The sequence below is a fragment of the Heterodontus francisci genome, chromosome 13, assembly GCF_036365525.1.
Source record: "Heterodontus francisci isolate sHetFra1 chromosome 13, sHetFra1.hap1, whole genome shotgun sequence".
Taxonomy (NCBI): Eukaryota; Metazoa; Chordata; class Chondrichthyes; order Heterodontiformes; family Heterodontidae; genus Heterodontus; species Heterodontus francisci.
The window spans coordinates 42,857,751-42,881,697 of record NC_090383.1 but is presented as its reverse complement, the minus strand read 5'-3'; the positions used below and the strand labels follow the sequence as shown (position 1 = coordinate 42,881,697).

The 23,947-nt window shown below is 50.2% G+C and overlaps 1 protein-coding gene across 5 annotated transcripts in view; it reads right to left on the bottom strand.

The window, feature by feature from the left end:
• The window catches only part of serac1 (serine active site containing 1), a 523,253-nt gene that overhangs the window by 246,091 nt on the left and 253,215 nt on the right, over nt 1–23,947 (bottom strand). For all 5 annotated transcript variants that reach the window (XM_068044720.1, XM_068044721.1, XM_068044722.1 and 2 more), the window contains one exon: nt 14,071–14,197. In XM_068044720.1, coding sequence (XP_067900821.1) covers nt 14,071–14,197 — 127 coding nt within the window. The remainder of the gene's footprint in view (nt 1–14,070; nt 14,198–23,947) is intronic.

The window sequence follows — 23,947 nt, the reverse complement described above, 5'->3', positions numbered from 1 at the left end:
CCTGCCCTGGTCAATATCTCAAATGCCGGGATATTGTACGGAACAGGCAAGAAATATAATAGTGTATTAAGTAAGATTGTAATGCAGCAGGCTGCTGATGCCATGGGTGCCACCAGATTTAGAGGCCAGGATCAGCTTTATAGAACAAAAAGTGGGATAGTTAATGACGTTGCTACCAGATTCAATACCGGTGCCTCCATAGTAAAATACAGTTAATACTGGCCATAATATGGGGCATACCAGCTTGCCGTTCATACAGGCGCTATGTGCAGCGAAGGAGGATGAAAACCAGAGCAAAGGCAAGGGAGACAATTTGTCTATCTAGAAATATTATTTTAGTAACCAGTAACATATAATATTAGTGAACAGTGACCTTTCAAATAATGAGAGTGTTTGTAGTACATACAGTTTGTGAATGTTAGAACAAATTCGAGAAAATTCGAGGCAAATTGATGCAAGACAGGTGCCAGTTTGGATCAATGACACCCAGTTGGAATACTTAACTAGTCACACAAATGATAAAATTACCAGGTGCCAAATCAGAAAATTTAAAGTATGGAAAGATCAGGAATGTGTAAATACAGGATCTATGAGTATTGGAGTAGTGTTGGGAATACCTGTAATTCTGAGAGATAAGTTAGGGATGCAATTATACAAAGTAGAAAATACAGGAGTGATAAGGGGAAAGATTACATAAAATACAATGATATTTTACCCTATGTTATGGAAATTGGAAAAGAGGTAATTGGAACAATATTGTCCATTGTCTGAGTGTAGTCTGGAAAACCAGGTGGTCATACGTCCTCATCCTAACTATAAAACGGCAGAATCAAAATGTGAGTTTAATGCCACTGTAAATTACACCATGGAGACTAGGAAAGCATTGTCAGAGCTAACCCATGTGGCCTATATGGGAAAGGGGAGATATTGCTTAACCACCACAGCGAAGGAGTACCAGTATGGACATAAACAGACTTGGCCGGTGAGCAACAGTACATTTTGGTTCAACCCACAAATACCAACCCGAGTAGGGAAGATGGAGTTGGTACAGATACATAAGCAAAAGACAGAAACAATAACTGTGACAGAAAGTTTTAAGGAGGATTTGACTATTCAGCCATTGCCCACACGCTTGGGTAAAGAGAGACAGCAGCTAGAAGTCATTGCTGTAGTGTAATACAATTTGGAACAACAGTCGAAGATGCAACAAGATGAGATTGACAAGATAAATGATTCTACCTGGCAGGATGGCAGGAGGACTTATGGAACTGGGGGTCAGACGTGCAGATACACCCCTAGTTTAGAATTATCTCCCATGTCCTGATAGAGGTTTTGGGTATCATGGTGTTATATGTGACCTACTTAATTTGGCAACTTTAGAAATTAATTAGGCGATGTAAGAGGATGTATGAACACAGGTTGGACAGCTACCCGAAAAAGCAATCTGTATTCGAACTTACTCTATAAATGGATAGGCAATTAGTTATGCCACACAAGGGTAAATGTATAACCTATTCATATATTGTTAAAATGAATTAGTGAAAGATCAGTATACTCTAAGAATGAAATTGCAACTGTATTATGTTCGCACAATTGATTGATTATGTAATAGTGATGTTTAAATTGTGCTTTCTTCAATATTACACTGCTTATGCTTTTGCTTTGCAAATGAAATTGTAATTGTACAAGTGTACCACCTTTTATTTTGTAAGCAGATAGTTGAAGCCCCTGCAAAACTTATGCCTTTACAGAGTTCCCGCAGGCCCCTCTTATGGCACAAGCAAGCAACGTATTGAGTGCGACCCCTCTGGGTGTTGAAGGCTGTTTCTAGACAAATAGAGACCATTAAAGGCACCGAGGTGGGATCAAGGGATTGACTTTTAAAAATGTTTTGAAGAATCGAAGGGGGGACTGTAAGAACAGAATTTAGATTTTAGAATTTTTAAGAACAGAATTACATGGGAACATTTAAGATGGAACAATTGATCAATCATGTATTTCTAACAAGCTAGCTTCAGTGCTGTAGGGAGGGACAGCTTATCAGAAATGACTTCATAACTTCAGGGCTGCAGAGGCAACTTGGCCTTGCAGCTGGTACAGCGAGAGAGCGAGACATTGTACTTCAACAGCACTCTTCTTATCACCCAGACATGACAATCCTAGGGCAAGGCTAGAATGAAAAACATACCGACCAGGCTAATACACGCCCCCTTGTTAGAGGGTGGCTCAGCCTACCCTTCAGATTCAGCAGTTGCTGAGTTTTTTATATTTGCTTTTATATTATACTGTTTAAGTATCATTTGAATAAATAGATCCATATAATCCTAGTGAATATATATATATATATATATATATATATATATATATATAATCATATAATAAGTTGATCAGTAGAGAGAAGGTTATCATAGAATGATAAAAGGGGGGAATGTGAAAGTGAGCAGAAAGGCATGGCACTATGCTAGATGGGAAATATAGCCAAGTTAGGAGTAGTCACTTTGCTGAGCTCTGATGAAATGATTTAAAGCTTGAGAAACTGCAATGAAATAGTTAAAAGTAAAGGCTGAGAGTGTGAGATCGTATAAACTTACAGGCACTGGTAATTGCAAGGACATTTGTTCATTCATGACTTGATTGTGTGACTCCTTGTGGTTTGGAACAAATGGATTCCTGTGAGACATGCTGGCTATCCCTGTGTGAGTGATGATAAGGAATGAAAGGCCACACTATCACTGTATACTGTTGCTGCTTGGTGTTACTTCATGATGTGACTTGATAGAGATTACAGGATCCCAGGACTTATGACAATTGTGGGAAGCAAAAGCAGTCTAACTCTTCTTCCTTTGCTAATTGTCTTAATGTCTGTTTTCTTTTAATCATGCTGGTACAAAACGATATTTTATTAGTAACAAGTATGTATTGAGAATGGAGTGTATTGTAACCTCAGTAACAGATGTACTGCATGTCACCACGTGGGTGAAGTCGAATTGTACCGCACTGATTGGTTAAACAAGGAGGTGTAGCATGAATCTTAATGTATAAACAGTAGTACCTGTATCACAAACTTCACTTACTCTGGGGGGGGACCCGACAGACTCTGGTGGAGTCAGTGCCGCTGTTCTCAGAGTAAGTCCGCTGGCGACTGCGCAAATAAAGTGATTGATTTTACCTACACATCCGACTCGGTATATTTACTGAACCAGACTGAAGGCAAAAAGAACTCAGATTTACACAAATATGTAAACAGATTATGGAAAGATGTAGGAGCAACAGGGTGGTGGTGATAGGAGATTTTAATTTTCCCAACGTTGACTGGGATTCACTTAGTGTTAGAGGTCTAGATAGAGCAGAATTTGTAAGGAGCATCCAGGAGGGTTTTCGAGAGCAGTATGTAAATAGTCCAACTCGGGAAGGGGCCATACTGGACCTGGTGTTGGGGAATGAGCCCGGCCAGGTGGTTGAAGTTTCAGTAGGGGACTACTTTGGGAATAGTGATCACAATTCCGTAAGCTTTAAAATACTCATGGACAAAGACGAGAGTGGTCCTAAAGGAAGAGTGCTAAATTGGGGGAAGGCCAACTATACCAAAATTCGGCAGGAGCTGGGGAATGTAGATTGGGAGCAGCTGTTTGAAGAAAAATCCACGTTTGATATGTGAGAGGCTTTTAAAGAGAGGTTGATTAGCGTGCAGGAGAGACATGTTCCTGTGAAAATGAGGGATAGAAATGGCAAGATTAGGGAACCATGGATGACAGGTGAAATTGTGAAACTAGCTAAGAGGAAAAAGGAAGCATACATAAGGTCTAGAAGGCTGAAGAAAGACGAAGCTTTGGAAGAATATCGGGAATGTAGGACCAATCTGAAACGAGGAATTAAGAGGGCTAAAAGGGGTCATGAAATATCTTTAGCAAACAGGGTTAAGGAAAATCCCAAAGCCTTTTATTCATATATAAGGAGCAAGAGGGGAACTAGAGAAAGGATTGGCCCACTCAAGGACAAAGGAGAAAAGGTATGCGTGGAGTCAGAGAAAATGGGTGAGATTCTAAACGAGTACTTTGCATCGGTATTCACCGAGGAGAGGGACATGACGGATGTTGAGGTTAGGGATAGATGTTTGATTACTCTACATCAAGTCGGCATAAGGAGGGAGGAAGTGTTGGGTATTCTAAAAGGCATTAAGGTGGACAAGTCCCCAGGTCCGGAGAATTGCTCATGTTGTCCCCTTGTTTAAGAAGGGTAGCAGGGATAAGCCAGGTAATTTTCGACCGGTGAGCCTGATGTCAGTGGTAGGGAAGCTGCTGGAGAAGATACTGAGGGATAGGATCTCTTCCCATTTGGAAGAAAATGGGCTTATCAGTGAGAGGCAACATGGTTTTGTGCAGGGAAGGTCATGTCTTACCAACTTAATAGAATTCTTTGAGGAAGTGACAAAGTTGATTGATGAGGGAAGGGCTGTAGATGTCATATACATGGACTTCAGTAAGGCGTTTGATAAGGTTCCCCATGGTAGGCTGATGGAGAAAGTGAAATCGCATGGGGTCCAGGGTGTACTAGCTAGATTTCTTTAGAGATACAGCACTGAAACAGGCCCTTCGGCCCACCGAGTCTGTGCCGACAATCAACCACCCATTTATACTAATCCTACACTAATCCCATATTCCTACCACATCCCCACCTGTCCCTATATTTCCCGACCACCTACCGATACTAGGGGCAATTTATAATGGCCAATTTACCTACCAACCTGCAAGTCTTTTGGCTTGAACTGGCTGGGCAACAGGAGACAGAGAGTAGCAGTGGAAGGGAGTTTCTCAAAATGGAGACGTGTGACCAGTGGTGTTCCACAGGGATCCGTGCTGGGACCACTGTTGTTTGTGATATACATAAATGATTTGGAGGAAAGTATAGGTGGTCTGATTAGCAAGTTTGCAGACGACACTAAGATTGGTGGAGTAGCAGATAGTGAAGGGGACTGTCAGACAATACAGCAGAATATAGATAGATTGGAGAGTTGGGCAGAGAAATGGCAGATGGAGTTCAATCAGGGCAAATGCGAGGTGATGCATTTTGGAAGATCCAATTCAAGAGTGAACTATACAGTAAATGGAAAAGTCCTGGGGAAAATTGATGTCCAGAGAGATTTGGGTGTTCAGGTCCATTGTTCCCTGAAGGTGGCAACGCAGGTCAATAGAGTGGTCAAGAAGGCATACGGCATGCTTTCCTTCATCGGACGGGGTATTGAGTACAAGAGTTGGCAGGTCATGTTACAGTTGTATAAGACTTTGGTTCGGCCACATTTGGAAGACTGTGTGCAGTTCTGGTCGCCACATTACCAAAAGGATGTAGATGCTTTGTGGAGGGTGCAGAGGAGGTTCACCAGGATGTTGCCTGGTATGGAGGGCGCTAGCTATGAAGAGAGGTTGAGTAGATTAGGATTATTTTCATTAGAAAGACAGAGGTTGAGGGGGGACCTGATTGAGGTGTACAAAATCATGAGAGGTATAGACAGGGTGGATAGCAAGAAGCTTTTTCCCAGAGTGGGGGATTCAATTACGAGGGGTCACGAGTTCAAAGTGAGAGGGGAAAAGTTTAGGGGGGATATGCGTGGAAAGTTCTTTACGCAGAGGGTGGTGGGTGCCTGGAACGCGTTGCCAGCAGAGGTGGTAGATGCGGGCACGATAGCGTCTTTTAAGATGTATCTAGACAGATACATGAATGGGCAGGAAGCAAATAGATACAGACCATTAGAAAATAGGCGACAGGTTTAGATAGAGGATCTGGATCGGCGCAGGCTTTGAGGGCCGAAGGGCCTGTTCCTGTGCTGTAATTTTCTTTGTTCTTTGTTCTGGTCTGATTAATATGTTTGCAGATGACACAAAGGTTGGTGGAGTTGCGGATAGTGATGAGGATTGTCAGAGGATACAGCAGGATATAGATCGGTTGGAGACATGGGCGGAGAAATGGCAGATGGAGTTTAAACCGGACAAATCTGAGGTAATGCATTTTGGAAGATCTAATACAGGTGGGAAGTATACAGTAAATAGCAGAACCCTTAGGAGTATTGACAGGCAGAGAGATCTGGGCGTACAGGTCCACAGGTCACTGAAAGTGGCAACGCAGGTGGTTAAGGTAGTCAAGAAGGCATACGGCATGCTTGCCTTCATCGATCGGGGCATAGAGTATAAAAATTGGCAAGTCATGCTGCAGCTGTGCAGCATTGTTAATCAGGGATAGCTGCAGAAAGGGAGGTCGTCGAGGAGGGTTTGTCTACTGAGTCATTATGAGTGGAAGTCAGAAACAGGAAAGGAGCAGTCACTTTGTTGGGAGTTTTCTATAGACCCCCCAGTAGCAACAGAGACATGGAGGAACAGATTGGGAGGCAGATTTTGGAAAGGTGCAGAAGTAACAGGGTTGTTGTCATGGGTGACTTCAACTTCCCTAATATTGATTGGAACCTCCTTAGTGCAAATAGTTTGGATGGAGCAGTTTTTGTCAGGTGTGTCCAGGAAGGTTTCCTGACTCAATATGTAGATAGGCCGACGAGAGGGGAGACTATGTTGGACTTGGTGCTTGGCAACGAACCAGGCCAGGTGGCAGACCTCTCGATGGGAGAGCATTTCGGTTATAGTGATCACAACTCCCTGACCTTTACTATAGTCATGGAGAGGGACAGGAGCAGACGGGATGGGAAAATATTTAATTGGGGGAGGGGGAATTACAATGCTATTAGGCAGGAACTGGGGAGCATAAATTGGGAACAGATGTTCTCAAGGAAATGCACGACAGAAATGTGGAGGTTGTTTAGGGAGCACTTGCTGCGACTGCTGGATAGGTTTGTCCCGATGAGGCAGGGAAAGGATGGTAGGGTGAAGGAACCTTGGATGACAAGAGATGTGGAACAGCTAGTCAAGAGGAAGAAGGAAGCTTACTTAAGGTTGAGGAAGCAAGGATCAGACAGGGCTCTAGAGGGTTACAAGGTAGCCAGGAAGGAACTGAAGAATGGACTTAGGAGAGCTAGAAGGGGACATGAAAAAGTCTTGGCGGGTAGGATTAAGGAAAATCCCAAGGCGTTCTACACTTATGTGAGGAACAAGAGGATGGCCAGAGTGAGGGTAGGGCCGATCAGGGATAGTGGAGGAAACTTGTGCCTGGAGTCGGAGGAGGTAGGGGAGGTCCTAAATGAATACTTTGCTTCAGTATTCATTAGTGAGAGGGACCTGGTCGTTTGTGAGGACAGCGTGGAACAGACTGATATGCTCGAACAGGTTGAGGTTAAGAGGGAGGATGTGCTGGAAATTTTGAATGATATGAGGACAGATAAGTCCCCGGGGCCAGACGGGATCTTCCCAAGGATATTACGGGAAGCGAGGGAAGAGATTGCTGCACCTTTGGCGATGATCTTTGCGTCTTCACTGTCCACTGGATTAGTACCGGATGATTGGAGGGTGGCAAGTGTTGTTCCCTTGTTTAAGAAAGGGAATAGGGATAACCCAGGGAATTATCGACCAGTCAGTCTTCCGTCGGTAGTGGGCAAATTATTGGAGAGGATTCTGAGAGACAGGATTTATGATTACTTGGAAAAGCATGGTTTGATTAGAGACAGTCAGCATGGCTTTGTGAGGGGCAGGTCATGCCTCACAAGCCTTATTGAATTCTTTGAAGATGTGACAAAACACATTGATGAAGGAAGAGCAGTGGATGTGGTGTATATGGATTTTTGCAAGGCGTTTGATGAGGTTCCCCATGGTAGGCTCATTCAGAAAGTAAGGAGGCATGGGATTCAGGGAAAGTTGGCTGTCTGGTTACAAAATTTGCTGGCCCATAGAAGTCACAGGATGGTAGTAGATGGAAAGTATTCAGCATGGAGCTCGGTGACCAGTGGTGTTCCACAAGGATCTGTTCTGGGACCTCTGCTCTTTGTGATTTTTATAAATGACTTGGATGAGGAAGTGGAAGGCTGGGTTAGCAAGTTTGCCGATGACACGAAGGTTGCTGGAGTTGTGGATAGTGTGGAAGGCTATTGTAGGTTGCAACGGGACATTGACAGGATGCAGAGCTGGGCTGAGAAGTGGCAGATGGAGTTCAACCTGGAAAAGTGTGAAGTGATTCATTTTGGAAGGTCGAATTTGAATGCGGAATACAGGCTTAAAGACAGGATTCTTGGTAGTGTGGAGGAACAGAGGGATCTTGGGGTCCATGTCCATAGATCGCTCAAAGTTGCCACCCAAGTTGATAGGGTTGTTAAGAAGGCGTATGGGGTGTTGGCTTTCATTAACAGGGGGATTGAGTTTAAGAGCCGCGAGGTTATGCTGCAACTCTATAAAGCCCTGGTTCGACCAAACTTGGAATATTGTGTTCAGTTCTGGTCGCCTCATTATAGGAAGGATGTGGAAGCTTTAGAGACGGTGCAGAGGAGATTTACCAGGATGCTGCCTGGACTGGAGGGCATGTCCTACGAAGAAAGGTTGAGGGAGCTAGGGCTTTTCTCATTGGAGCGAAGAAGGATGAGAGGTGACTTGATAGAGGGGTACAAGATGATGAGAGGCATAGATAGAGTAGATAGCCAGAGAATTTTATCCAGGGTGGAAAGGGCTATCACCAGGGGGCATAATTTTAAGGTGATTGGAGGAAGGTTTCGGGGAGATGTCAGAGGTAGGTTCTTTACACAGAGAGTGGTGGGTGCGTGGAATGCGCTGCCAGCAGTGGTGGTAGAAGCAGATACATTAGGGGCATTTAAGCGACTCTTGGATAGGTACATGGATGATCGTAGAATGAAGGGTAGGTAGTTAGTTTGATCTTAGAGTAGGTTAAAGGTTCTGCACAACATCGTGGGCCGAAGGGCCTGTACTGTGCTGTACTGTGTTCTATGTTCTAACCTTAGTTCGGCCACACTTGGAATATTGGGTACAATTCTGGTCGCCACACTACCAGAAGGATGTGGAGGCTTTGGAGAGGGTACAGAAGAGGTTTACCAGGATGTTGCCTGGTCTGGAGGGTATTAGCGATGAGGAGATGTTGGATAAACTCGGATTGTTTTCACTGGAACGACGGAGGTGGAGAGGCGACATGATAGAGGTTTACAAAGTTATGAGTGACATGGACAGAATGGATAGTCAGAAGCTTTTTCCCAGGGTGGAAGAGTCAGTTACAAGCGGACATAGGTTTAAGGTGCGAGGGGCAAAGTTTAGAGGGGATCTGCGAGGCAAGTTTTTTTACACAGAGGGTGGTGAGTGCCTGAAACTTGCTGCCGGGGGAGGTGGTGGAAGCAGGTACCATAGCAATGTTTAAGAGGCATCTTGACAAATACATGAATTGGATGGGAATCGAGGGATACGGACCCCGGAAGTGAAGAAGGTTTTAGTTTAGACAGGCATCATGATCGGCGCAGGCTTGGAGGGTCGAATGGCCTGTTCCTGTGCTGTACTGTTCTTTAATAAAAGCAAAATACTGCGGGTGCTGGAATTCTGAAACAAAAACAAGAAATGCTGGAACCACTCAACAGGTCTGGCAGCATCTGTGGAACGAGAAGCAGAGTTAACGTTTCGGGTCAGCGACCCTTCATCAGAACATGATGCCGATCATGATGCCTGTCTGAACTAAAACCTTCTTCACTTCCAGGGTCCGTATCCCTCTATTCCCATCCTATTCATGTATTTGTCAAGATGAAGGGTCGCTGACCCGAAACGTTAACTCTGCTTCTCTTTCCACAGATGCTGCCAGACCTGCTGTACTGTTCTTTGTTCTTTTACATCCAGTCATGAATGGTGATGGATAATTAAACAACTAACTGGAGGAGGAGGCGCCACAAGTATTCCCATCCTCAACACTGGGGAAGCCCAGAACATCAGAAGACAAGGCTGAAGCATTTGCATCCATCTTAGTCAGAAGTGCTGAGTAGATGTTCCATCTCGGCCTCCTTCTGAGGTCCCCAGCATCACAGATGCCAGTCTTCAGCCAATCCGATTCACTCTATGTGATATCAAGAAACGGCTGAAGGCACTAGATACTGCAAAGGCTCTGGGCCCTGACGACATTCGGCAGTAGTACTGAAGACTTGTGCTCGAGAACTAGCTGTGCCCCTAGCCAAGATGTTCTAGTGCAGGTACAATGCGGGCATCTACCTGGCAATGTGGAAAATTGCCCAGGTATGTCCTGTGCACAAAAAAGTAAGACAAATCCAACCAGGCCAATTACTGTCCTTTCAGTCTACTCTCGATCATCAGCAAAGTGACAGAAGGGGTCGATAACAGTGCTATCAAGTGGCACTTGCTCAACAATAACCTGCTCTCTGACACCCAGTTTGGGTTTTGCCAGGGCCACTCAGCACCTGACCTCCTTACAGCCTTGGTCCAAACATGGACAAAAGAGCTGAACTCAAGAGGTGAGGTGAGAGTGGCTGCCCTCAACATCAAGGCAGCATTTGACTGAGTATGGCATCAAGGAGCCCGAGCAAAACTGGAGTCAATGGGAATCAGGGGGAAAACTCTCTGCTGGTTGGAGACATATCTGGCACAAAGGAAGATGGACGTGGTTGTTGGAGGTCAATCATCTCAGTCCCAAGACATCACTGCAGGAGATCCGCAGGGTAGTGTCCTAGGCCCAACCACATTCAGCTGCTTTATCAATGACCTTCCCTCCATCACAAGGTCAGATGTGGGGATGTTCACTGATCATTGCACAATATTTAGCACCATTCGCCACTCCTCGGATACTGAAGCAGCCCATGTCCATATGCAGCAAGACCTGGACAACATCCAGGCTTGGGTTGATAAGTAGCAAGTAACATTCGGGCAATGACCATCTCAAACAAGAGAGAATCTAACCATCTCCCCTTGATGTTCAATTGCATTACCATCCCTGAATCCTCAACTAACAACACCCTGGGGGGGTTACCATTGACCGGAAACCGAACTGGACCAGCCACATAAATGCTGTGGCGACAAACGCAGGTCAGAGGCTGGGAATTCTCACCTCCTGTCTCCCCAGAGCCTGTCCACCATCTACAAGGCACAAGACAGGAGTGTGATAGAACACTCTCCACTTGCCTGGATGTATGCAGCTCCAACAGCTTTCAAGAAGCTTGACAGCATCCAGGACAAAGCAACCCACATGATTGGCACCCCATTCATGACCTGAAGTTTCCCTCCAAGCCATGCACCTCCCTGACTTGGAACAGACCTGAAACAACAACCCTGCTTCTCTCTCAATAGATGCTGCCTGACCTGCTGAGCAATTCCAGCACTTTGTTTTTATTTCAGATTTCCAGCATCTGCAGTACTTTGCTTTTATTTTAGTTTTTTAAGTGGTCCAACCAGATCAGGCAGTGGATGGCTGAACCAGTTGTCCACCATATCCTTTCGAGTCTGCATCCTGTGGACCTAAGGGAGAGGAGATGAGGGTCGTACCTGGGGGAATGGCCAGGGCAAGAGAGACTTATATTTTTATTGGGGACTAGGGCATCAGAAGTGGAGGTGAGGGTGCAATTGAGCAAATCAGTCGCTGCAGAAATGTTGTGGCAAACAGAGGGTCAGAGACTAGGTAGCTAGATATCACTGTATGGTTTAATTAATCTCACAATAGCCTAATTGTATGGAAGTGCGATATTAGGGAAAATCTGGTCCTGAAATCTGAGCTCACTTGAATTCTGTTGGCGGACTAAGAATTATTCTGCTTGAATTAATTCTATTCCATGTTCCTGGAACTTCAAGTTAAAAAATAATATGTGTGCAAGCATGAAGAAGTCACAATAGGCTGTTAAATCTCTTGACAATGCAAGAGTGCTTATAAGACACAAAGAACAAGAACAAAGAACAAAGAACAGTTCAGCACAGGAACAGGCCATTTGGCCCTCCAAGCCTGCGCCGATCTTGATGCCTGCCGAAACTAAAACCTTCTGCACTTCCGGGGCCCATATCCCTCTATTCCCTTCCTATTCATATATTTGTCAAGATGTTTCTTAAACGCCGCTATCGTACCTGCTTCCACCACCTCCCCTGGCAGCATGTTCCAGGCACTCACTACCCTCTGTGTAAAAAACTTGCCTCGCACATCCCCTCTAAACTTTGCCCCTCGCACCTTAAACCTATGTCCCCCAGTAACTGACTCTTCCACCCTGGGAAAAAGCTTCTGACTATCCACTCTGTCCATGCCGCTCATAACTTTGTAAACCTCTATCATGTCGCCCCCTCCACCTCCGTCGCTCCAGTGAAAACAATCTGAGTTTTTCCAACCTCTCCTCATAGCTAATGCCCTCCAGACCAGGCAACATCCTGGTAAACCTCCTCTCTACCCTCTCCAAAGCCTCCACGTCCTTCTGGTAGTGTGGCGACCAGAATTGCACGCAATATTCTAAGTGTGGCCTAACTAAGGTTCTGTACAGCTGCAACATGACTTGCCAATTTTTATACTCTATGCCCCGACCGATGAAGGCAAGCATGCCGTATGCCTTCTTGACTACCTGATCCACCTGCGTTGCCACTTTCAGTGACCTGTGGACCTGTACGTCCAGATCTCTCTGCCTGTCAATACTCCTAAGGGTTCTGCCATTTATTGTACACCTTCCACCTGCATTAGACCTTCCAAAATGCATTACCTCACGTTTGTCCGGATTAAACTCCATCTGCCATTTCTCCGCCCAAGTCTCCAACCGATCTATATCCTCTGACAATCCTCATCATTATCCGCAACTCCACCAACCTTTGTGTCGTCCGCAAACTTACTAATCTTAGTAATACTTACATTTTCCTCCAAATCATTTATATATACTACAAACAGCAAAGGTCCCAGCACTGATCCCTGTGGAACACCACTAGTCACATCCCTCCATTGAGAAAAACACCCATCCACTGATACCCTCTGTCTTCGATGACCGAGCCAGTTCTGTATCCATCTTGCCAGCTCGCCTCTGGTCCCGTGTGACTTCACCTTTTGTACCAGTCTGCCATGCGGGACCTTGTCAAAGGCAAGCTTTTTAATATGGATTTACTCCATGACTCATTGCCATAAATCCAAAGTAATTTTCACCCAGATAATAGTGCAGTTTGGTTTGCACAGAAATATAAGGCTGCTGAACAGTTACTTCGATGACTGAATGAGGTGCAATTACACAGAACTCCATCAGCAATGAAATAAATATATTCAAAGACCTTCATGCTTATCTGAGTTGATCTTGGAAAGCAACTTTTCACTTGGATTTATTTTACATCCGTTTCAAGTGCATAGGTTTTGCTGTTCATCAGCCATACAGTGCCGTTCCTTTTGATACTGTTAGACACCCTCCGCCCCGGAACGCTTAATTATCAGTCATAGAGTCACAATGGCACAGAAGGAGGCCATTTGGCCCACTGAGTCCATGCTGGCTCTGCAGAGCAATCCAATCAGTCCCATTCCCACGCTCTATCCCTGTCGCCCTGTAAGTTCATTTCCCTCAAGTGTCCATCTAACTTCCTTTTGAAATCATTAACTGTCTCCGCTTCCACCACCCTCGTAGGCAGCGCGTTCCAGGTCATTACCACTCACTGTGTAAAAACGTTCTTCCTCACATCCCCCGTTTCTCCTGCCAAAAACCTTTAATCTGTGTTCCCTAGTCCTTGTACCATCAGCTAATGGGAATAGCTTTTCTTTGTCTACCTTATCTAAACCTGTCATAATCTTGCACACCTCTATCAAATCTCCCCTCAATCTCTGCCTCCAAGAACAACACCAGCTTCTCCAACCTAACCTTGTGGCTAAAATCCCTCATCCCTGGAAATAAATAATAATGATATTGAATTGCCATGAAAAGGTGGAGGAAGCAGATTCAGTAGTAACTTTCAAAAGGAAATGGTACAAATAATTGAAGGGGAAAAGCTGCAGAACTATGAGGAAAGAGCAGGGGAGTAGGTTTAATTACACAGCTATTTAAAACAGTTGGCATAGGTATGATAGGCCAAACGGCCTCCTCTGTGCTGTACAATTCTGTGATAATAACAGAAGTATTTCTACATATATAGCTGAGTTAAGTGTGATACAAAACTGATCATAAACAAAAGAGCATCAAATCCAGAAAGTTCAGATAAGTTTCACTGATACCTTTGGCCAACATTCTGTGTAATTGGCATCCTTGTCCGCCACACCACTGTTGTCCTTCTGCCGCCATGTTTTAAAAGCTGCTCCCAGCAGACCATGGATAAAAAGAACATCTGCTTTGATTGGCTGACTTGAAGACAAAAAAAAAAGAGATCAGCGTTTGTGCCGTTCACTAATGTGCATAAAAGCTGCGTAACATTTACTGGCTTTATGGTTACTGTAGCCTGAAATTGATTGAAGAAAATAATCCCAAATTGTTACTATGAGGCTGTTTGATTATTTAACTAAATATATTCTATTTAGCAGCAATGGACAAGATATTAGAAACCCCTCATCACAGCAGACTTTGCTTGGCCAATATAGGGAAGCACATTTGAAGCTCAGGGAAAGAAATAAGCTTGGGAGGAATCATATCAAAATTTGAAGCAGAGAAAAAGAATGAAATCTGATTTTTATTTTATATATATCAAGATGCAAGGCTAAAATAATTAATGAGTACTTTGCATCAGTGTTTACTAAGGAAGAAGATGCTGACAAAATACTGGCAGAAATGGAGATGACAAAGGTAATGGAGGCAGTAAAAATTGAGAAGCAGGATGTGCTGCAAAAGCTGGCCATGCTTAGCGAAGATAAGTCGCCTGGTATGGATGCAGGGAAAGGCAGCAACATGTTGCACCAAGGACATTTAACAAAATTATTGATAGCCACGGACATGGGGGCAATTAATCAGTATATGAAGTATATAGCCAACTTAAGGCCATCAAAACGCAGTCTGATTTAAAAAACATTTCTCCCTAATTCGTGAGATACCTGCCATTGTTTTTGCTTGTTCATGTAGTCAATGTCTGCCTGCACACTTGATGTAGCGATGCGGAGATTCCAGTCAGATGTCCATCTGTCAGGAATGACCTTGATCATTCTTTTTTAGTTAGTTAGTTAGTTAGAGATACAGCACTGAAACAGGCCCTTCGGCCCACCGAGTCTGTGCCGACCATCAAACACCCATTTATACTAATCCTACACTAATCCCATATTCCTACCACATCCCCACCTGTCCCTATATTTCCCTACCACCTACCTATACTAGGGGCAATTTATAATGGCCAATTTACCTGTCAACCTGCAAGTCTTTGGGCATGTGGGAGGAATACGGAGGACCCAGAGGAAGCCCACGCAGACAGAGGGAGAACTTGCAAAGTCCACACAGGCAGTACCCAGAATTGACGCCGGGTCGCTGGAGCTGTGAGGCTGCAGTGCTAACCAAGGCGCAACTCTCCACTGTGCACATCTCTCCTGCCTCAATGTCCAGACCTCTTCCCCTCTCTCTCTTTCCCCATCACTCTCCCCCATTATCTGCTGCTCGTGCCACCCAACCTCTCTCGCTCTCCTCCCTCCAACACCTCGCTCCTTCTCCTCCCTCCAACCCCTCTCTCCCTCCAGCCCCACTCTCTCCCCAATCTCCCTCCCTCTCCCCTGCAATCCCCCACACCCTCCCCTCCAAACACCCACCCCCTCCCTCTCCCCTCCAAACACCTTTGCTCTCCCCTCCAATCCCCTTCCCTCTCCCCTCTAATCCCCCTCCCTCTCTCTTCCCTCCCCCTCCCACTCTCTCTCTCCCCTCCCTCTCTCACTCTCTCTCTCCCCTCCCTCTCTCACTCTCTCTCTCTCCCCTTCCTCTCTCACTCTCTCTCTCTCCCCTCCCTCTCTCACTCTCTCTCTCTCCCCTCCCTCTCTCACTCTCTCTCTCCCCTCCCTCTCTCACTCTCTCTCTCCCCTCCCTCTCTCTCTCTCTCTCTTTCCCCTCCCTCTCTCTCTCTCTCTTCCCCCTCCCTCTCTCACTCTCTCTCCCCTCCCTCTCTCACTCTCTCTCCCCTCACTCTCTCACTCTCTCTCCCCTCCCTCTCTCTCTCTCTCTTTCCCCTCCCTCCCTCACTCCCTTTCCCCTCCCACCCTCACTCACTCTCTCCACCCTCCCTCTCTCTCTCTCCCCTCCCTCTCTCTCTCTCTACCCTCCCTCTCTCTCTCTCTACCCTCCCTCTCTCTCTCTCTACCCTCCCTCTCTCGCTCTCTCCCCTCCCTCTATCGCTCTCTCTCTCCCCTCCCTCTCTCGCTCTCTCTCTCCCCTCCCTCTCTCTCTCTCTCTTTCCCCTCTCTCTCTCTCTCTCTCTTTCCCCTCCCTCTCTCTCTCTCTTTCCCCTCCCTCTCTCTCTCTCTCTCTCTTTCCCCTCCCTCTCTCTCTCTCTCTCTTTCCCCTCCCTCTCTCTCTCTCTCTCTTTCCCCTCCCTCTCTCTCTCTCTCTCTTTCCCCTCCCTCTCTCTCTCTCTTTCCCCTCCCTCTCTCTCTCTCTATCTTTCCCCTCCCTCTCTTCCCTCTCTCTCTTCCCTCTCTCTCTTTCCCCTCCCTCGGTCTCTCTCTCTCTCCCCTCCCTCTCTCACTCCCCTCCGTCTCTCTCTCTCCCCTCCCTCTCTCTCTCTCTCTCTCCCCCCTCCCTCTCTCTCTCTCTCTCTCTCTCTCCCCTTCCTCTCTCTCTCTCTCCCCTTCCTCTCTCTCACTCTCTTTCCCCACCCTCTATCTCTCTTTCCCCCTCTCTCTCTCTCTCTTTCCCCTCCCTCTCTCTCTCTATTTCCCCTCCCTCGCTCTCTCTCTCTTACCCCTCCCTCACTCTCTCTCTCTCTTTCCCCTCCCTCACGCTCTTTCCCCTCCCACCCTCACTCCCTCTCTCCCCTCCCTCCCTCACTCTCTCTCTCCCCTCCCTCCCTCACTCTCTCTTTCCCCTCCCTCCCTCTCTCTCTCTTTCCCCTCCCTCCCTCTCTCTCTCCTCCTTCTGTCTCTCCCTCTCTCTCCACCTTCTCTCCCCCTCTCTCTCTCCACCTTCTCTCTCTCCCTCTCTCTCCCCTCCCTCTCTCTCTCTCCCCTCCCTCTCTCTCTCTCCCCTCCTCTCCCTCTCTCCTCCCTCCCTCTCTCTCCCCTCCTTCTCTCTCTCCCTCTCTCTCTCTCTCCCCTCCCTCTCTCTCTCTCCCTCCCTCTCTCTCCACTCCCTCTCTCTCCACTCCCTCTCTCTGTCTCTCTCCCCTCCCTCGGTCTCTCTCTATCTCCCCTCCCTCTCTCTCTCTCTTTCCCCTCCCTCACTCTCTCTCTTAACCCTCCCTCACTCTCTCTCTCTTACCCCTCCCTCACTCTCTCTCTTAACCCTCCCTCACTCTCTCTCTCTTTCCCCTCCCTCACGCTCTTTCCCCTCCCTCCCTCTCTCCCCTCCCTCCCTCTCTCCCCTCCCTCCCCTCCCTCCCTCACTCTCTCTTTCTCCTCCCTCCCTCACTCTCCTCCTTCTCTCTCTCCACCTTCTCTCTCTCCCTCTCTCTCTCTCCACCTTCTCTCTCTCCCTCTCTCTCTCTCTTCCCTCCCTCTCTCTCTCCCCTCCCTCTCTCTCTCCCCTCCCTCTCTCTCTCCCCTCCCTCTCTCTCTCCCCTCCTCTCCTCTCTCCCTCTCTCTCCCCCCTCCCTCCCTCTCTCTCCCCCCTCCCTCCCTCCCTCTCCCCCCTCCCTCCCTCCCTCTCTCTCTCCCCTCCCTCTCTCTCCCTCTCCCCTCCCTCTCTCTCCCTCTCCCCTCCCTCTCTCTCCCTCTCTCTCCCTCTCTCTCCCTCCCTCTCTCTCTCTCTCCCCTCCCTCTCTCCCTCTTTCCCCTCCCTCTCTCTCTTTCCCCTACCTCTCTCTCTTTCCCCTACCTCTCTCTCTCTCCCCTCTCTCGATCCCCTTCCTCTCTCTCTCTCTCTTTCCCCTCCCTCTCTCTCTCTCGCTCTTTCCCCTCCCACCCTCACTCCCTCTCTCCCCACCCTCTCTCTCTCCAGCCTCTCCCTCTCTCTCTCTCCAGCCTCTCCATCTCTTTCCCCTCCCTCCCTCCCTCCCTCTCTCTTTCCCCTCCCTCCCTCACTCTCTCCCCTCCCTCCCTCACTCTCTCTCTCCCCTCCCTCCCTCTCTCTCTCTCTTCCCCTCCCTACCTCTCTCTCTCCTTCTCTCTCTCCCTCTTTCTCTCTCTCCCCTCCCTCTCTCTCCCCTTCTTCTCTCTCTCCCCTCCCTCTCTCTCTCCCCTCCCCTCCCCCTCTGTCTCTCTCCCCTCCCTCGGTCTCTCTCCCCTCCCTCGGTCTCTCTCTATCTCCCCTCCCTCTCTCTCTCTCTCTCTCTCTCTCTCTCTCCCTCCCTCTTTCTCTCTCTCTCCACCATCTCTCGCTCTCTCTCTCCCCTCCCTCAGTCCCTCTCTCTCTGCCCTCCCTCTCTCTCTCTCCCCTCCCTCCCTCGCTCCCTCTCTCCCCCCTCCATCTCTCCCTCTCTCTCCCCTCCCTCTCTCTCTTTCCCCTCCCTCTCTCTCTCTCTCTTCCCCTCCCTCTCTCTCTCTTTCCCCTCCCTCTCTCTCTCTCTCTCTTTCCCCTCCCCCTCTCTCTCTCTCTTTCCCCTCCCTGCCTCACTCTCTTTCCCTTCCCTCTCTCTCTCTTTCCCCTCCCACTCCCTCTCTCTCTCCCCTCCCTCTCTATCTCTCTCTCCCCTCCCTCCCTCACTCTCTCTTTTCCCTCCTCACTCTCTCTCCTCCCTCTCTCTCTCTCTCTCCCTCCCCCTCCATCTCCCCCTCACTCTCTCACTCTCTCTCACCCCTCCCTCTCTCCCTCTCTCTCTCTCCCCTCCCTCTCTCTCTCTCTCTCTCTCTTTCCCCTCCCTCTCTCTCTCTCTCTCTTTCCCCTACCTCTATCTCTCTCTCTTTCCCTCCCCTCCCTCTCTCTCTCCCCTCCCTCTCTCCTCCCTCTCTCTCTCTCCCCTCCCTCGGTCTATCTCTCTCTCCCCTCCCTCTCTCTCTCTCTCTCCCCTCCCTCTCTCTCTCTCTCTCTCTCCCCTCCCTCTCTCTCTCTCTCTCCCCTCCCTCTCTCTCTCTCTCCCCTCCCTCTCTCTTTCCTCCCTCTCTCTTTCCTCCCTCTCTCTTTCCTCCCTCTCTCTCTCTCTTTCCCCTCCCTCTCTCTCTCCCTCTTTCCCCTCTCTCTCTCTCTCTCTCTTTCCCCTCCCTCTCTCTCTCTGTCTCTTAACCCTCCCTCTCTCTCTCCCTCTTTCCCCTCCCTCCCTCCCTCACTCTCTTTCCCCTCCCACTCTCTCTCTCCTCCCTCCGTCTCTCTCTCTCCCCGCCCTCTGAATCTCATTCTCTGCCCTACCTCTCTCTCTCTCTCACTCTCCCCTCCCTCCCTCTCTCTCTCTTTCCCCTCCCTCTCTCTCACTCTCTTTCCCCTCCCTCCCTCTCTCTTTCCCCTCCCTCCCTCACTCTCTCTCTCCCCTCTCTCCCTCACTCTCTCTCCCCTCCCTCCCTCCCTCTCGCCCCTCCCTCCCTCACTCTCTCCCCTCCCTCCCTCACTCACTCTCTCTCCCCACCCTCCCTCACTCTCTCTCTGCCCACCCTCCCTCACTCTCTCTCTCCCCTCCCTCCCTCACTCTCTCTCTCCCACCCCTCTCTCTCTCTCTCTCCTCCCTCTCTCTCTCTCTCCTCCCTCCCTCACTCTCTCGCTCCCCTCCCTCCCTCGCTCTCTCTCTTTCCCTCCCTCTCTCTTTCCCCCTCCTCCCTCACTCTCTTCCCCCTCCCTCCCTCACTCTCTCTTTCCCCTGTCTCCCTCACTCTCTTCCCCCTCCTCCGTCACACTCTCTCTCCCCACCCTCCCTCACTCTCTCTCTCCCCACCCTCCCGCTCTCTCTTCTCCCTCCCTCTCTCTCTCTTTCCCCTCCGTCCCTCACACTCTCACTCCCCTCCCTCCCTCACTCTCTCTCCCCTCTCCCTGTCTCTCTCTTTCCCCTCCCTCTCTCTCTCTCTCTTTCCCCTCCCTCTCTTTCTCTCTCCCCTCCCTCTCTCTCTCTCCTCCTTCTCCCTCTCTCTCTCTCCCTCTCTCTCTCTCTCTCCCCTCCCTCCCTCACTCACTCTCTCCCCTCCCTCCCTCACTCTCTCTCCCCTCCCTCCCTCACTCTCTCCTCCTTCTCTCTCTCCCTCTCTCTCTCTCTCCCCTCCCTCTCTCTCTCTCTCTCCCCTCCCTCTCTCACCCCTCCCTCTCTCCCTCTCTCTCTCCCCTCCCTCTCTCTCCCTCTCTCACTATCTCCCTTCCCTCTCTCTCTCTCCCTCTCTCTCTCTCTCCCCTCCCTCTCTCTCCACTCCCACTCTCCCTCTCTCTCCCTCCCTCCGCTCCCTCTCTCTCTCTTTCCCCTCCCTCCCTCTCTCTCTCTTTCCCTCCCTCGCTCTCTCCCCTCCCACTCTCTCTCTCCCCTCCCACTCTCTCTCTCCCCTCCCACTCTCTCTCTCCCCTCCCACTCTCTCCCTCCCTCTCTCCCTCTCTCTCCCCTCCCTCTATCTCTCTCTTTCCCTCCCTCTATCTCTCTCTTTCCCCTCCCTCTCTCTCCCTTTCCCCTCCCTCTCTCTCTCTCTCTCTTTCCCCTCCCTCTCTCTCTCTCTCTTCCCCTCCCTGCCTCACTCTCTTTCCCTTCCCTCTCTCTCTCTTTCCCCTCCCACTCCCTCTCTCCTCCCTCCCTCTCTCTCTCTCTCCCCACCCTCCCTCACTCTCTCTCTCCCCTCCCTCCCTCACTCTCTCTCTCCCCTCCCTCTCTCTTTTCCCTCCCTCCTTACTCTCACTCCCCTCCCTCCCCCTCTCTCTCTCTCACTCCACTCCCTCCCTCTCTCTCTCCCCTCCCTCTCTATCTCTCTCTCCCTCCCTCTCTCTCTCTCTCTTTCCCCTCCCTCACTCTCTCTCTCTTTCCCCTCCCTCTCTTTCCCCTCCTTCCCTCACTCTCTCTCTCCCCTCCCTCCCTCACTCTCTCTTTTCCCTCCCTCTCTCTCTCTCTCTTCCCTCCCCCTCCATCTCCCCCTCACTCTCTCACTCTCTCTCACCCCTCCCTCTCTCCCTCTCTCTCTCTCCCCTCCCTCTCTCTCTCTCTCTCTTTCCCTCCCTCTCTCTCTCTCTCTTTCCCCTCCCTCTCTCTCTCTCTCTCTTTCCCCTACCTCTATCTCTCTCTCTTTCCCTCCCCTCCCTCTCTCTCTCCCCTCCCTCTCTCCTCCCTCTCTCTCTCTCCCCTCCCTCGGTCTATCTCTCTCTCCCCTCCCTCTCTCTCTCTCTCTCCCCTCCCTCTCTCTCTCTCTCTCCCCTCCCTCTCTCTCTCTCTCTCTCTCTCACTCCCCTCCCTCTCTCTCTCTCTCACCCCTCCCTCTCTCTCTCTCTCACCCTCCCTCTCTCTCTCTCTCTCCCCTCCCTCTCTCTCTCTCTCCCCTCCCTCTCTCTTTCCTCCCTCTCTCTCTCCTGTCTCTCTCTTTCCTCCCTCTCTCTCTCTCTTTCCCCTCCCTCTCTCTCTCCCTCTTTCCCCCCTCTCTCTCTCTCTCTTTCCCCTCCCTCTCTCTCTCCCTCTTTCCCCTCCCTCTCTCTCTCCCTCTTTCCCCTCCCTCCCTCACTCTCTTTCCCCTCCCACTCTCTCTCTCCTCCCTCCGTCTCTCTCTCTCCCCGCCCTCTGTATCTCATTCTCTGCCCTACCTCTCTCTCTCTCTCACTCTCCCCTCCCTCCCTCTCTCTCTCTTTCCCCTCCCTCTCTCTCACTCTCTTTCCCCTCCCTCCCTCTCTCTTTCCCCTCCCTCCCTCACTCTCTCTTTCCCCTCTCTCCCTCACTCTCTCTCCCCTCCCCCCCCTCTCGCCCCTCCCTCCCTCACTCTCTCCCCTCCCTCCCTCACTCACTCTCTCTCCCCACCCTCCCTCACTCTCTCTCTCCCCTCCCTCCCTCACTCTCTCTCTCCCCCCCTCTCTCTCTCTCTCTCCTCTCTCTCTCTCTCCTCCCTCTCTCTCTCTCTCCTCCCTCTCTCTCTCTCTCCTCCCTCCCTCACTCTCTCACTCCCCTCCCTCCCTCACTCTCTCACTGCCCTCCCTCCCTCACTCTCTCTCCTCCCTCTCTCTCTCTCCCCTTCCTCTCTCTCTCTCTCCCCTTCCTCTCTCTCTCTCTCCCCTTCCTCTCGCTCTCTCTCCCCTCCCTCTCTCTCTCTCTCTCTTTCCCCTCTCTCTCTCTCTTAACCCTCCCTCACTCTCTCTCTCTTTCCCCTCCCTCATGCTCTTTCCCCTTCCTCCCTCACTCCCTCTCTCCCCTACCACCCTCACTCTCTCTCTCCCCTCCCTCTCTCTCTCACCTCCCTCTCCACATCTTTCCCCTCCCTCTCTCTCTCTTTCCCCTCCCTCCCTCTCTCTCTCTTTCCCCTCCCTCCCTCACTCTCTCTCTCCCCTCCTCCATCTGCTTCTCCCTCTCTCTCTCCCCTCCCTCTCTCTCCCCTCCCTGTCTCTCCCCTCCCTCTCTCTCTCTGTCTCCCATCCCTCTCATTCCCCTCCCGCTCTCTCTCTCCCCTCCCTCGGTCTCTCTCTATCTCCCCTCCCTCTCTCCCTCTCTCTCGCTCCCCTCCCTCTGTCTCTCTCTCTGCCCTCCCTCTCTCTCTACCCTCCCTCCCTCGCTCTCTCTCTTTCCAATCCCTCTCTCGCTCTCTCTTTCCCCTCCCTCCCTCACTTTCTTTCCCCTCCCTCCCTCACTCTCTTTCCCTCTCTGCCTCACGCTCTCTCTCCCCACCCTCCCTCACTCTCTTCCTCCCTCCCTCTCTCTCTCTCTCTCTCCCCTCCCTCTCTCTCTCTCCTCCCTCTCGGTCTCTTTCCCCTCCCTCCCTCACTCTCTCACTCCCCTCCCTCCCTCACTCTCTCTCCCCTCCGTCTCTCTCTCTCCCCTCCCTCCCTCTCTCTCTCTCCCCTCCTCCCTCTCTCTCTCCTCCTTCTCTCTCTCCCTCTCTCTCTCCTCCTTCTCTCTCTCCCCTTCCTCTCTCCCTCTCTATCTCTCTCCCAACCCTCTCTCTCTCCCCTCCCTCCCTCGCTCTCTCTCTTTCCCCTCTCTCTCTCTCTCTCTTTCCCCTCCCTCCCTCACTCTCTTCCCCCTCCCTCCCTCCCTCTTTCCCCTGTCTCCCTCACTCTCTCTTTCCCCTCCCTCCATCACTCTCTTTCCCTCCCTCCCTCACTCTCTCCCCTCCCTCCCTCCATCACGCTCTCTCTCCTCACCCTCCCTCACTCTCTCTCTCCCCACCCTCCCGCTCTCTCTCTCTCTCCCCTCCCTCTCTCTCTCTTTCCCCTCCCTCCCTCACTCTCTCACACCACTCTCACTCTCTAACACCACTCCCTCCCTCACTCTCTCTCCCCTCGCTCTCTCTCTCTCTCCCCTTCCTCTCTCTCTCTCTTTCCCCTCCATCTCTCTCTCTCTCTTTCCCCACCCTCTCTTTCTCTCTCACCCCTCCCTCACTCTCTCTCTCCCCTCCCTCTCTCTCTCTCCTCCTTCTCCCTCTCTTACCCACCCTCACTCTCTCTCTCTCTCTTTCCGCTCCCTCCCTCACTCTCTCTCTCCCTGCCTCCCTCACTCTCTCTCTCCACTCCCTCCCTCACTTTCTCCTCCTTCTCTCTCTCCTCCTTCTCTCGCTCCCTCTCCGTCTCTCTCTCTCTCCCCTCCCTCTCTCTCTCTCTCTCCCCTCCCTCTCTCCCTCTCTCTCTCCTCCCCCCCTCCCTCTCCCCTCCCTCCTCTCTCTCCCTCTCTCTCTCTCTCCCCTCCCTCTCTCTCCCTCCCTCCGCTCCCACTCTCTCTCTTTCCCCTCCCTCCCTCTCTCTCTCTTCCCCCACCTCCCTCTCTCTCTCTCTCTCTCTCTCTCCCTCCCACTCTCCCTCTCTCTCCCCTCCCACTCTCCCTCTCTCTCCCCTCCCTCTCTCCCCCTCTCTCCCCTCCCTCTCTCCCTCTCTCTCCCCTCCCTCTCTCCTCCCTCTCTCTTTCCCCTCCCTCTCTATCTCTCTTTCCCCTCCTCTCTCTCTCCTCTTTCA